Raw genomic sequence first — 15,617 nt, 5'->3', positions numbered from 1 at the left:
TGGAGAGTCCTTCGAACAACAAGCGGGGCAACTGGACAGAGAAACAAAAAGTTAAGACAGTTAGGAGAGGGGGAATTTGCATGCAGAGTGAGAAGGTAGGACATGCTCTGGAAGGTGGTGGAAGCGGGCTGGAGGACGTCGAGCTGTGTTAAAATTGGCAACTAGGGCCAAACTCCATATGGGTCATCTTATTTATGGCAGCTGATATTTTTATTGGATCCCTCTCATCGAGAGGTGTAGGATTGATCTAAAGATCATCCGATTCCGATAAGTATTCATGGAGTTAAGAGTTTATTTGTGTTATAAGACAAATTGTCAAGTCAGCCAGCAACTTGTGTAGGCTCAGAAGCCCAATAGTCATGTCTATTCATCATCTACGTTTTAGTATAAATAGAAGAGGACTTGAAGTCATTTTGACACACTCTTCATGTGATCTCCTCCTCTTCATGTCTTTGGGTTTTTGGTGAAGGAGAGACACTAAGAAAATACGTTGGGCTAAGTGTATAATGCCCTAGCTGCAGCCTGCACTATGTTGCTCTAGCCGCAATTGAAGGAGATCTAACCGCAGTAAAGGCGGCCTCATACGCAACTAAAGGGAAGGCCCTATCCGCAATAAAGGAAGGCTTGGATAAGGCTAGATCCGCAAACATTGAGGAGACCCTAATACGTAGCAAAAGAAGCCCTGGATGCAATTCTAGAAGAGCCCTAAAGACACAACTAAGGAGACAGCAAAAGAAGACCGAACTGCAAATCTAAGAGGCTCTCATCCATAGCCAGAGGGAGGCCCTAATTCCGCAGTAAATAGACCCTAATACGCATAGCAAGCAAAGGTTAGGACAGGGAGGAATGGAACGTTGTTTCAGGCAGGCCGAGGTGTTGCCTTGCCAGTTGCAGTCTGGATGTGAAGGCCTAGAATGAAAGGACTGTCTCAAAGCATTGTTGAAGGGTGAACAGTTATGTTAAGAGAATGTCGCAGTCAGTTTTGGGGTGAAAGGTTTATGCGTTGGGCTTGACACTGCCCTTAAAGAGTAGCATGGAGGGCAGAACCCTATTAGAGGACAACCACAGTAAGAAGAAGCAATTCTGGGTTAGTTAAAGGGTTGTTAGGGACTATGGTTGGGTGCCCTAACCAGTCCAGAATCGCTGCAACCTAACAGTGAGCTAATGCACACATTCTGAAGTGTATCTTATACGTGTTGGGACAGCTAGTTTGTTGTGATAAAAGAAGGTATTTTTCATATGCCTTAAGCATTGTTTGATAAGCTACAATTATGTTAGTAAAGGGCAGCATGATGATGAATTAGATCATGTTTATGTTAGTAAAGCACAGCATGATGATGAATGAGATCATGGGCATGTTAGTAAAGGGCAGCATGATGATGAATGAGACCATGATGATGAAAGATGCAGCATGATGATGAATGAGACCATGATGATGAAAGATGCAGCATGATGGGCATCTCAGTAAGGGGCAGCATGATGATAGGAGCAGACAGGAGCAGCTCAGTGACTAGGTGCAGCACAGCAACATGAGTACAAGCTGCAACACTCAGTTAGGTGAAGTCGTCACCTTGGAGAATCAGTTGAAGCAAAATGTCTTCAACTGATCTCATGTATCATCATGACAGGAGATGATCCATGCTCATATCTAGATAATTCGAAGTGTTGACTTCTGTTGTATATGTACTATCTCTCTCTCTCTACTGAATTATTGAAGAACATAAAAGAAGAATTGATCAAGGGTTTCCCCACATTGGGGTTTGTCCCTGGTTGGCGCCACATCTTGTGTCCTCTTGTCTTGGCTTGTCTTCTGCAATTTATATTTATGTTCTATCTGCAATTTACCTTAATGCTGATGTGATTGCTAATCTGGAAAAGATATTGAGCTAACTATGAAAATTAAAATAAATTGCTCTAGCATAGAACATTTTAACAAGCTGCAACCAGGTTTCGTCGGAAAGATTTGGTATGTTATCTCGGCTCCCATTCTAGACTGCCTGGCAAATATGATTTTTTCAGAGGATTACTAGTTAACGACTATGGTAACTCAGGACGTAGAAAGAGTAGAGCCCTATTTCTTCCATGGCTCTAGCTCGTTAACTTGGAGTGAGTTTGTCTGGAATGCCATCGAGGTCAGGGGGTGAGGGAACTCTAAAATGGGTCTCTGGGTAGATAGGTCTTGAGGTACTATGGCCTGATGGGACCTCCTTTAGCGTTTTCACAAGGGAGGTAGAATGAAACCTGTCACACCAATATGGTGGAGTCTGTGGCCTAGGAAGGAAGGAGTATAGTCATGGGTGAGGGGTCAGTCGCCTTCTTTCCAACTCAAGTGGAACCCAGACCTGGCCGAAGGCTATGGGTTCAAAGGTAGTATCAGGGGTAGCAACTAGGGCAGGAAAACAGCAATGAGAAAATCTCGGTCCTGCCTCTCTAATGGGACCCAGGATAGGGATGCCTTCACAATTGTTCACTCTAAGAAGCATTACCCCGTCTGTTGGGGTGGGGATAAGCAGGGGGGAAGAAACTTCAGTCCGGAGGAGAAACAGAGAGACCCTGTGGGAATTGGGAAACTGGGTTCTTCAAAATTCAATAGAGAACCATTGTAATGAAGTGGAGGACAGAAGCCTCAATTTCCCTGAGGAAGGGGGGAATCTAGGTGTTAAAGAGGGCTATTACAATTCTCCAAGTCGGGAGCAATTGGAAAAGCTCGGGCCAGAGAAGCCTATGTTTACTCTGTTCAAAATAATTCTGACTTATAAGGAATTTTCACTGGTTTATGTTTTAGGTAATATAACTACTAGAGTGCAGCGAATCCCAGAGTCTCGGAACTCATATAGTGCTCCAGCCCCAGAACACATTAGCCACCTGGAACAAGTGAGCCGCCCGGGAAAAGAGGTATTAAGCTAGAAGGAGAACGGGATGGCAAAGGAAGGAAAAGAAGCGGGAAAGAGAGGAAATAGAGGAATGGGCAAGGCAGGAAAAAAGACGAAAGGGTTGGAAGCAACCTCCAGCAGAGGACCAAGTAAAAGAGGAAGGAAGACCGGGAAAGAGAATATGCAGAACCTGATAAATGCATACATGGTTGGCACACCGCTAGAGGTGAAAGCACAAATATCCGAGTGGGAGAGGGAGCTAAATGATAGTATAGCAAATCAAGAGATCGAGGCAGAAGAATGGGAAACCATGGTTAAAGACCCCAGGAATACCAAAGGACGTCAAATGTTGTTCCGGCAAACAATTCAACAGTACTGGGTCATGAAGAATATCCTGGCCCGAGCAATGACAACATATAAGGAGCGAGAGGAACCGGAGGAGGCCAGACCAGCTGAGCCTAGTATGAAGGATCTGCACAGGGAGATTGTATCTGTCCAGATGCAATTGTACCGAAACAACCTCACGGTGAATAGGATTGAACAGAGCATACAGGATATGAAGAGAAGTGAAATCCTGGGATCCAGCACAAAAGCCCCAACCCCGGTGGACTCATCAAATGAATGAAGCAGGTCTTCAAATAGAATTTTGTTTATATGTCGGCTAGCATTTACTATTTTAATTTGAATTTTATAGTAGATAAAACTGCCAATGTAGCCTGGATGGTCATGAAAACTCTCTTTAAATTTTGGACAACATTCGATGCAGACAAGTGGCCAACAGACCTGGTTTCCTGCGGGCAGGTTGAGGCCACCTGCAAATTTTGTTAAAGATATACTTATTTTCAGAAAATATTAATAGAAAAAGGATCTACCAAGCTTACACAAACAAAAACAAAAATTATATTGCATAGTTCTAAAACCCTAGACCTAACCCCAAACAGTAGATCATTATTAATTCTAACATTATTCGCATAAGATTTAGATTTTGTTTTGTTAATTTTTCATCAATTTGCATTTTAGGCCTGTAATAAAAATAATAGTAATAATAAGCTAATTTAAGGTCATGACCTAGATATATGTCAAATTGATGTATGAGACCCCCTTGTTTGTGGAAATATGGGCCCCCTCCACACAGCAATTGTTCTGCTTAATGTTGAAATATGTAACTAGGTTCGATCTTCATTATGACATATGTGATCATGATTTTATGTATTTAAATATAAAAAGAAATATAAATTTATTATTGTTCTTGAGGCATGGGTTTCAAGGAAATTTATTTTATAGGTCAAGCACCCATTGAGTGCTTCTAGCTTTGTCATAAAGTCAATTGAGTCATTTTCATGTATTGAAGACCCATTTGGGCTTGTTACATATTGTAAAGGAAAATTTATAGAGTAAAAATACCCTCCAAGACCTCGTTCTTGGCACAAAGATCAAGTCAGCTTAAAAGAAGCAATTCAGCCCTATGAGCAACCTATATAAAGGAGACTTCGACCTCACTTGGAGACACACACTACACACACTCAAGTTTGATCACATGGAAGGAAAAGGAATGAGAAGAAGAAGAAACAAAAGAGGAAGAGAAAGTCGAGTTTTTGGGATTGTTTCTAGGCTAATACTGTGCACACGTGTGAAGAAATTAGGACTCCTACTGCAGCAGAAGAAGCCGAATTGTAGAAGTGAAGTTAGGTCGAAGTTGCAGAAGAATTTGTTGGGCAGGTCAAAGTTACAGAAGAATCTACTCGGCAGGTTGAAGATGCAAAAGAATCTACTCAGAAGTCGAAGTTGCAAAAGAATTTGTTGGGCAGGTCGAAGTTCTAGAAGAATTTGTTGGGGAGGTCGAAATTGCAGGAAGAAGTTGTTGGAAGTCAGATTTGTAGAAGTTGTTGGAAGCAAGGTTTGACTTGGTCTTGGAGAGTCTTGGCCAAGGGTCAAAGGTCTTGGAATTTTATCAATTGAACGTCTATAAGAAGAGAAAGAATTCTAGTGGGTTTTCCTCTCAAGTTGGGGAGGTTTTGGCCCTGGGTGATCGCCTACATCATGTGTCCTATTGTCTCATTGATTTTATTGTTTGGTAGTTGTTTGATGATAGAATAGCACTAATAATAGTCAAGTGAAACAAGAAGCTCATCAAATTAAGTAAAAAGATATCACAAGCAGTTATCAAAGAGAAATCACCTACACTTGTTTCCCCTATATTTCTCAACATGGTATCATAGCTAAGGTAACAAAACAAGGAAAGGCAGCTAAAAGGGCACTCAAAGGCAAAGCACTAGAAGGACTATTAAAAAGAGTTTCAAGAAAGATCAAAATTGACATCATACCATCAAGAAGACATTCACAAGGACTGAGTACAAGCAAAGAAGAGCTCAAAACCCTAGATTATCAAAAGAAGGGTTTCTCAATTGAAACATTCTTGGGAACCTTGCTCAACCATCACATTGCGAAGAAGGAGACCTCAAAGACAGGACTACGAATTGAAGCATCTTAAAGCCTCTACATCAAAGAAAGCAAGAAGAAGTGTTGTCGTCCTCATCAAGGAATCAAAGTGATCTTCCTCTCCTTGAAGAATCACTTTTGAAGGAAGACATCTTCTATCATCATCAAAATCAATAAGGCATCAAGTTGAAGATATCAATATCAAGGAGCATCTTCACTTGACAAGCAAGTACCTTTATTTTTATGACTAAATCTGCTATCATAATGACTTCATTTTGCAAGGAAAGCAACAAATTGGTTGGGTCATCAAACTTTCTTGCATGGAAGAAGAGGACAAATTTGATCATCATAGAAAATGAAGTCGTGGATCATGTTAAAGGCTCTATCACTAAACCTCCAGAGGAAGAAGATCAAGCTCTAGCAGAGTATATCAAAGGGGAAGTAAGGGCTCAAAGGATTCTCATAAAATCCACTAAAGATCCTCTCATACCCTATGTATCAAAATTGGAGACATCAAAAGAAATATACGACAAGCTTGTAGAATTTTTCTCCGTAAGTACTATAGGAGAAGTGATCTAATTAAGACAAGAACTCTACAAGACGAAGATATCAAAATAAGAAGGAATAGCCTCGTACTTTATGAGGGTGTCAAAAATTAGAGACCAGCTACAAGAGTTGGGAGAAATAATGTCTGATAAGGAAATGACCACCATAGTGCTCGATGCACTTCCAAAGGAGTGGGGCAACTTTACATCAAGCATCTATGGAAAGAAGGAAGCTACCCCATTCAATGAACTTTGGTCATTGTGCAAAATTGAAAACACCAGGTTAAAGGCAAAAAGTGATGTAGGATCAAACGAGCAAGCACAAGCGTTTGTTTCCATGGCTGAAAGAAAAGGAAGGTTTGGAAAGTTTGGTCCTCGGAAAAAGAAGAATATGTCAAAAATCCAATGCTATGGCTGTCATGAATACGGGCACTACAAAAGAGATTATCCAAAGCTCAAGAAGGACAACAATAAAATAGGAAGGGAAGAAGCCCATATCACTGAAGAAGTGGAAGAAGTTGAAAAGAAGAAATCAAAGGAGGAAGTGAAAGATCTCTCTATGATTGAGATAATCTTCTCCACCAAGTTCTTTTCAGTTTTTGTAAAATATTGCTATCATGGTAGGAAAGTCTAGAAGCATGATAGGATGCATCATTTTAGGAGATGGCGTTATAAGAGCATATGATTGAAGCAAGAGCACATGATATCATCATAAGAAGCTTGAAAAATAGTTGAAGTACAAGTCTACATGAATTTAGCAAAAGGAAGTAGCTCTTGGTAACCTCATTGCAAGCATGTGTAGTGCATATGAAAGAAAGTCATCTAGCAAGAATTCATCATACATCATCATCATGAGAAAGGAGCTTCTGTCAGATGAGGATAATCTAGATCCTCTGTTGGAATCTTCATTGGAACGTTCACCTCCCTTGAAGGAAGCGTCTTGCTGAGAATTCCACCTTGTATGGGATTCATTGTTTGAAAGGATGATGGTATGGTGACAAAAGAATGCAGCATGTCAAGATGGTTGAAGTAATCTCTATTAAAGGAAGTTGTTGAAGGAAGCCTATATGATCAAAACAAGGAAAGAGGTATGTATGCATGTATTTAATTGAGTCATGTCATCATATAGTTGCATGGGTAAATGCTCTATCTCATGAGCATGATTAAAGAAAAATGGATCTCCTCCTTTAAAAAGATTCATGAAGGCATGTTTCACATATTGACTAGATGAAATCAACATAATATGTCCTCATATGGAATATGAGGTGGTTGACAAATATGAAGGAATGATGGATGGAAATTCCTAGGAAACAATATGTGAAGAAATAAAGAAGAGATCATAAAAGATGCAACTATGGTCACATAGAAAAGGAAATCAACATCCTATAACTAGAAGAATTGGTCGTGACATCTCCATAGAGTAGGCATGAAGACCCTGATAAGGTCTGTAAAGAAAAAATCCTTGACATTGAATATCTTGGAGATGTGTCAATGCGTATACAGGATGTTGAGGTTGCAACGATGAATATCATGATGAAGGACCATCACAAAAGGTAATTTTGATTTGATGTTCATTTATTATTTTTGAACAATATCAAGATATGCTAATACAAGGATACCGAAAGAGAGTTGTGGACGTCACCTACAACTAGTACTCATGTGGTGGGATGGAAGATCCTAAAGAAAACATGATAAGGAAAAGGTAGTTGTATGAAGAAAAGCCACGTATGGACTAGTAGATCACTTTCTGATGAAAGAAAGGAAGACATGACTGACGTAGTTCATGAATGAAAGTGATGGATGGTCAGTGCCCTACGAAGAAGTCCCAAGAGTTGAAGGCTCCATAATGATGAAGATAAAATCCATGACAAAGAAAGAAGGAGCTTTACAATCAATTGAAGGTCTCATGATCTTCACCGAGAGCAGAAGTTTGTTGGAATCAAGTCCCTAGTTAAGAGCGAACTTGAGTACATTCCTTCATAGGAGTGGGTATATCCTTCCTAATTGAGAGGGAGAGATAGACACATCATTCTTGTCTTCACTTTGGAAGAAAGAATGGATGATTGGGTAAACATCTGGCATTCGCTACTCTTTGAGGATATGGTAGGGCATCCAAAATAAGAGTAGTCATAGAGGACCGATATTCTTTGAGAACTGGGAATCCAAGATAAGAATAGTCCTGAAAGGACATACCCTGTGAACACGCAGGTGGGGTATGTTCCTTGAGAGACAATGATGATGGTGTCTATAAATCATTGGTCTCGCCAGCATTGTGCTCTGATCTTGTTGAGAGATAGATTTGTTAGTCAGTGCCTTGCTATGTGACAATGTTGGATGATATGATGTTAAACCGATGGGTTACCAATCCAACTCTTCTTATGAGAATTCTTCAGATTGAAAATGTCCAAGAACCTTGTATGGATTATGAATACCTCCCTAGTTAAGAGGGAGCGTTGAAATATGTAACTACGTTCGGTCTTCATAATGGCATATGTAATCATAATTTTATGTATTTAAATATAAAAAAGAAAAATTAATCTATTATTGTTCTCGAGGCATGGGTTTCATGCTCAAGGAAATTTATTTTATAGGTCAAGCACCCATTGAGTGCTTCTAGGTTTGTCATAAAGTCATTAAGTCATTGTCATGTATTGAAGACCCATTTGGGCATGTTACATGTTGTAAAGGAAAATTTATTGAGTACAAATAGAGTCAAAAGACCCTCCAAGACCTCGTCATGGCGCAATGATCAAGTTGGCCTACATGAAGAGACACGTCTACCTAAAAGAAGCAATTTGACCCTATGAGAAGCCTATATAAAGGAGGCTTTGGCCTTACTTGGAGACACACACTCAAGTTCGATCACAAGGAAGGAAAAGGAGTGTGAAGAATACGAGGCGAAGGAGGAAGAGAAAGCCGAGTTTTTGGGATTGTTTTTGGGCTAATACTCTCCACACGTGCAAAGAAATTAGGGCTCCTATTGCAGCAAAAGAAGCCGAATTGTAGAAGTGAAGTTAGGTCAAAGTTACAGAAGAATTTGCTGGGTAGGTCGAAGCTGCTAAAGAATCTACTGGGCAAGTCAAAGTTGCAAAAGAATCTGATGGGCATGTCGAAGTTGCAGAAGAATTTGTTGGGCAAGTCGAAGTTGTAGAAGAATCTGCTCAGCAGGTCGAAGTTGCAGAAGAATCTGATGGGGAGGTCGAAATTGCAAGAAGACACTCTTGGAAGTCAAATTTGCAGAAGTTCTTGAAGCAAGGTTTGACTTGGGTCTTAGAGGGTCTTGGTCAAGGGTCAAAGGCCTTGGAATTTGTCAATTGAAGATGTATAAGAAGAGAAATAATTTTGGTGGGTTTTCCCCTCAAGTTGGAGAGGTTTTGGCTCTGGCTGATCACCTACATCTTGTGTCCTAATGTCTCATTGATTTTATTGTTTGGTAGCTGAGTGAAGATAGAACACTAATAATAATCAAGTGAAACAAGAAGCTCATCAAATTAAGTAAAAATATATCACAAGCAGTTATCAAAGTAAGACAAATCACCTACACTTGCTGCCCCTAGATTTCTCAACGGTTAAGTCTATAGAGGTGTAGTATGTACTAAGCTAGAGATGACAACATACTCCAGCTATATGAATACTTTTTGCATTTTCAAGCTCCACTCACCAATCTTTCATCATTTCATGATAATATAATAGTTCTCGCTTTCTTTCCTTCTTTCTTTCTTTTCATAATTCTTGTCTACACCTCAGTGCCACAATCATGATCATTATTATAATTTCTTTCTTTTTTCTTCCTTTTAATCATCCATCTTGTTCCGGTTTGGCATCAGTTTTGTCTTCTTCAGTATCAACTTCAGTCACATCCAAGTTATCTATTCCCGTTTTCATACTATACAAAAGCATTCTGCTTGCTGTGTGTGATGCTCACATTTCCATCTCATTTTTTCACTGCAAGTAGCAGGAAAATGGTCCAGTTAGGTTTAAAATGTCCTTTCAGAATTCTTCATATTCTAGTTTCTTAAATTATAGGTCACTTAGGCTCCTGAAACATTTAAGTCCAACTAGTAGTCTGTCAGTAATGCATTCTTAGACGAAATTCATTGGGGCATTTGTAAGAATACTTACTTCATGTAAGGCATCCAGTACAAATGGCAACAAAGGTCCATCTGAATCCTGCGATAAAATCCAAACCATAGATTCAGCATTTTAAATGACAAAATACAAGAACACATATGGCGTGGCATAAATTTTTGCATGCACATGTTCATGTCAAAATCTCGAACAAAAAAAGCAATTTAAGACTCATAAATCTTAAGAGTATGTTCAGCATCCAGGATTCTTAAATAGCTCAATTACATATCAGGAAATGTGTCACATCATGCAAAGAGTACTAACCAATATTCTAAAGTACACTGGTACAATTTTAAGGGGAAAAAAATTTGTCGAAGCATTAAATTAACAACAACCAAATTATTCTCGTGTATTGAAGTTATTTCCAGAATTGAATTATACTTTAAACAAATATACAAGGACAATATCAACAAATAGCCCACAAAATTGCTGAGTTGGATAGTTCAATGGGTGGCTTCTTTTGTCAGAATCATTCTGATTCTCATAATAGTTGGACTTCAGTAAACTTTCCCTTGATTGTATATGACAGAAAGAAAGAAAGAAATGGTATAATTGTCTATATTTCACGAAAACACACTGAATAGGACCAATAGGTGCACAAAAAGGATGTCTAGGTCTATGTAAAAGGCAAAAAAATATAACACATCACCCTCTCAAGGATGTAAATGAAAGTTGTTTGGCACTCCAGCTGAACAGTTGCTCAATAAGGTGTGGAATTAACCATGTACAAAATTTCATAGGATCTCATAAAAAACAACTATAGCATAACAATGTAGACTGTATATTTTCCAAGAAACTCAGCTATGGTGAGCCATGTGTTCAAAAACTTTTGACCTTATACAACCTGTTGCTACAAAATCTAGCAAGCCTTGGAGAGGGAAACCCTACAAGGTATAAACTAGACCAATAAGCAACAATGGTGTAATGGCCCACTGTCACCATAGACATAACCCCCTGCTCTTTATGGACTTTCACCAATGGGAAGAGTCTCGGTAGGAAAGAGATCACTTATATTTTTGGGTTAGTGCATGAAATGATCTCACTAAGAAGCCTTCAAGAAAGCAATTCAGGTCCAAGGATTCACAAGGAAGCAATTTGCTTTCTATGAAGAGACCTAGAAACAAGGGCGAGAGACCTAGGGTTTGATAGATTTGACAAGTGTTGGAGCAACTCAAGGTCAAGGTTGTTGAATTTTGTAGCTATGATCGGTCTTCATAATTAATATTTTAACTCTTGATGTATTTGAAATAATAAATAAGACATGTCCTTTATGATCTTGTCAAAAGAGAAGATAAATGACATGTTCTTCATGTCCTTTTTTAAAATAGAAATTTTGAATTTTTGATATTTGAATTTTTTGCTCCAAAGAAGCATAGTCGGCCCTCCTCCTCATCAAGTCAGCCCCAGTCAAAGAGGCACCCTTTCGGCAAGGTAGAAGACTATATAAAGCCACTCATCCTCCATCATTTGACACAATTCAGATCACTTCTGACACATAGTCGGATCATCACAAGGACGAGTCTAAAGTCAAATCAAAGACAAGAAAGAGGATGGAATCCGAGGTATTATTTTGTTGAAAAGCAAGACGACTTATTAATGAAGAGAAGGTTGATTTTCTGATAAAGGGAAGGTCAAATTTTTGAGATATAGAAACCCCGAAATTCTGAGCATATTTGGGCTGCAGGACCAAAACTTCGGGTGCAGAAGGGCGACTTGCAGGACTGAAACTTTGGGTGCAGAAGGACGACTTGCAGGACCGAACTTCTGAAGTGTAACCGAGTTGCAGGACCAAGACTTTGGGTGCAGAAGAAGGCTGAAATTCAGCCCTAGTAGACCTAATCAGATCAAGTTCAGTGGGCAGACTCGTGACTTGACTAGGAGGCAGCAAACCAAGTTTGACTAGATGATCTAGGTGTGTCTCTTGTTGGACTAACGAATTTCTCTAAGGAAAAGGTTGTTGGATTCTTCCCCATGTGGGTTTTCCCAAGTAAACTCTTGTGTTCTTTGTTTGGCTGTCTCTTCATGATCCTACTGTCATATTGTTGATGTCTTTTGTGTAATTACTTAATGATGGATAAGAATATGAAGAGAATTAAATCATTAGAAGTAATTATCGGTTTAGAAGACCATTTTAAACTTCAACATTGTATAAGAGCAGCCTTGAACTGTGACCTTAGACGAGGCAAGTAAAGTCAACAATGTTTTAAGAGAGACTGGGGTTTCATTGAATATGAAATCTGCTTTTTAAGAGGGTCGAAGCCCTAAATTCTAGACCTCAAACCGAGCCTAAGATTGAGCCTCAGTCCGAGCCTCATGACCTGTTACAGAGGCCAAGAAACCTCAAGAGATCCACAAACCTCAGGAAAAGTAACCTCAGTCCAAACTGTTTCAGAAGTCTGAATTTGGTTACAAGAAGGACTCAGAAATTGTCTCTCCGAGAAGCCTCAGTTTTTATAACAGAGGATTGAAACAAATCTCAGGTCTTCAAGGAGTCTGTGTTTCAAAAAGTACAAAGGCCGAGCTTATTTGAGGAAATCCATTAAGTCTGTTTGCATCTCTGAAGAGAGGAGCAGAACCCTTAAATTCTGTCAAATATAGTCCAAGATGTCCTTTGGGACTGATTTGTTTATTCTCTGTGACCCATTAATTATAAGTCCTATTACAGCCTTATTTGGATGTCTTTTGGAGTCATACTTTGTGAAAGGACGTGCTGCTCAGAGATATTGTATGCTTATCTTCAAACCCAAATTAAAGTTGAGAACATCTTCAGTGACCAAGAAGTACCAGATACGAAAGCTAGCAAGAAGCAAAAGGATTGTACCTCTATTTCAAATTATTTGAACCATACCACCATGAAATCCTTGTGTGAGCTCTTGAAGAACAATAAATTGTTGTTGAAAAGGTTGAGCTGCTTGTAACCTTATCCCTAGTTCAGGCAACCAAAAAACCATGGATCTACACTTTCTTGAAGCTTATAAAGGAATTGAGCAATGACTTGTGTAGTGATCTATGAGAGGGCCATGAGTTAAGTATGATATTCAATGTGATACAACGACAGCAACAAGATCTGATGCTTTATAGTATTGAAGATCTGCTCTGGTCACCAAGCAAGCATACATACACACTACAATGATTTTGAGTTAGTGGTGGAAATGCAAGGAGATTAGCGAAGCTAGAAGTTTGCAATTTAATGCTTGAGGTATGTATCATCGCTCAATTAACCTACAGTAATCAAAGGTCTTTCTCTGGCATCACCCTTGTAAAGCTCAGTTAGAGGAAATAATCACCAAAGTAAACTTTGACAGCAAATACGCTTGGTTGAGAAGACTTACACCAGAGTAGGACTGTGACCTTAGTAAGATCATAGGAAAGGTCTGATTTGAAGAATCCATTCAGGGCAGTTATGAAAACGTTATATACATCTACTGATGCATAGCATGTAAGTTATCTTGGTGTACTCAAGCATAATTCGGCTTAAATTCAGTGACCCGTGTAAGTTTAATAAAGTGTTGAAGGTGCAAAGTCAGTATGCAATATACTACAGTGATATGTCTTGTAATTGCAAGGTTGTAAGTATAACTGTATTGAATGAGATATAGTGCAATGACAGATCCTTAGCTCGATAAGGCTTGAAGAAAGCCTTCTCTCAAATATATCTTGGGTAACTGCACCCTCAGTAAAGATTTGCATGGCAATACAACGTTTCTGTCCTATCAACCAATTTATTACTATTAAAATCAAATCAAATATTTCTGTTTCTCTCTCTCTCACTCCCATGTATTTGTGTGGTCTTCTCTTAAAACCACTAAAAGCATCATGCATGTAAAACATCATCTGAACAATCTACAAAATTAGTTGGCTCTAACATGTCTTCTTTGGCTAAAATTAGCAGAAAAACAGTATTAAATTTTTGGAAGATATCCAACCTTGCTCATGAAAGGAGAATGGACATGAAACACAGTATGATGAAAATCTGTGTATGCATTAGACCGAGCTCCTGTACCAAGAAGTTTCTCACGCTTCTTACTTCCAAGGAAAGCAACATGCTCAATCATATGGGCAATGCCCTGCTCATCTTCATCCTCATCGACAGATCCAACATGAATTTCCATGTGAGCCTCAAATCTGCAAGAAGCCACAATTTTTCAATGATATACATCAGAATGCTGGAAAAACCTATTAACTATGCACATGAAATGTTTAAGTATGTTTTAGGTTGTCATGGGTAATTCCAAGCTGCAATTTCCCAGGAATTTTCAAATGAAAACAAAACAGTGAATTGCATTTCCTCAACGAATCAGTGTTAATCACCTTTTAATAAAAGGGCCTACAAATTCACACTGGGGATTATTACATGGTAACTTGAATATATGGGTAACATGCATAGACAGATAAGAATAGTAAACCAAGGAGGCTATCAGATTTAGAATGTTGAAAGGGTATTTAGCATTTACTAACTTCTAGATGGTCCTAAGGATAGGTGAACAAAAGCATTAATAAAATAATGCAAAAAATGCATTATAGTATTGCTATAGATCGTAAGAGCCTCACGTGAGGTTTCAGGATAGTCAAATACATGACGATTCTCAGAATAGCACCATCATCGTATGCTTCATCATTCAACAATGTCATCAATATATTCAAAATGTCAGAGATATGACCAAGAAAAAGCTCATGAAGAAACAGCCAAGAAAGAGATATTGGAGTCGTGGAATTTACATACAATTTCAGTGCCTGACATGTCAAAAATTCCAATGTAACTTAAAAGAAAGGTTGCACATATTCACAGGTGCATACTTTTGCCAATAGATATATGCATCATTTAGTATAGCTCTCCAAAGGCTGGGTATCATAACACACAGGTGTTGCAAGCAAAGTACTCATCTATTGTCATAGCATTTGTTTCTGGCAAAAATATCTACTTTTCTCTTGACGGACAACCATGTAAGATTGTGAGTGTAGTGAAATCTCAACAGACTTGTATAATGCGTATGCCTAAAACTAATAAGTCAAACAGGTGTTGGAACGTTAGAAACCCAAACCCTAATGTTTTCCCTCTTTCTAAATGGTGGATTGATTCACTCATACAACATTGGTTGAAATCACTGGATGCATTTTTTTGACAAGTTTTTGTTGCAAGCCTTTCACTCTGACAAGTCTTCTGCTCCTTTCTCTTGTAATTATTTTTCCTCCCTCACTCTGAGATTCCTTTCAAAAGATAAGATAAGATAATTGTATTAATGTCCAACAAATGACCACAAAAGTACATCAATGGGACTTTTGAGTAGAATGATGTCAATACAAGCAACCGTACCAAACAGTCTCCTACATAAAGAACAAAAGATAAAGTAAAAGCAAAAGGTCTATATTACTAAAACATGGAAAACTTTCAACTCCAAGTGCGGGCAGCCACAGAAAGGAGACAGGGCCTAGTGTGAAATTTCCACTACCCAAAAGGTGCTATTAACCCAGTAAATTATGTTGATTCTTATACACAGCAAAATAAAATTTTCAGCTGAAAGTAAAGGATAAAAACATGAACAGGACCATTCACCAAATTAAAATGCAGCAGAATATACGAGAAACCAATCACACAAATAACACATACTTTTGGACAAATGTCTCTAGAAAA

The 15,617-nt window shown here is 38.7% G+C and overlaps 1 protein-coding gene across 2 annotated transcripts in view; it reads right to left on the bottom strand.

The window, feature by feature from the left end:
* Positions 1–15,617, bottom strand: part of LOC149155570 (stromal processing peptidase, chloroplastic-like) — a 308,857-nt gene that overhangs the window by 228,183 nt on the left and 65,057 nt on the right. For both annotated transcript variants that reach the window (XM_089445727.1, XM_089445728.1), the window contains exons 4-5: positions 13,912–14,110; positions 9,980–10,027 (exon numbers count right to left, since the gene is read on the bottom strand). In XM_089445727.1, the coding sequence (XP_089301853.1) occupies positions 9,980–10,027; positions 13,912–14,110 (247 nt within the window). The remainder of the gene's footprint in view (positions 1–9,979; positions 10,028–13,911; positions 14,111–15,617) is intronic.

The sequence above is a fragment of the Pinus tabuliformis genome, chromosome 9 (genome assembly GCF_031772625.1).
Source record: "Pinus tabuliformis cultivar Carrire ecotype Pingquan chromosome 9, CPIR1, whole genome shotgun sequence".
NCBI lineage: Eukaryota > Viridiplantae > Streptophyta > Pinopsida > Pinales > Pinaceae > Pinus > Pinus tabuliformis.
This window is presented reverse-complemented; position numbering and strand designations above follow the sequence as displayed.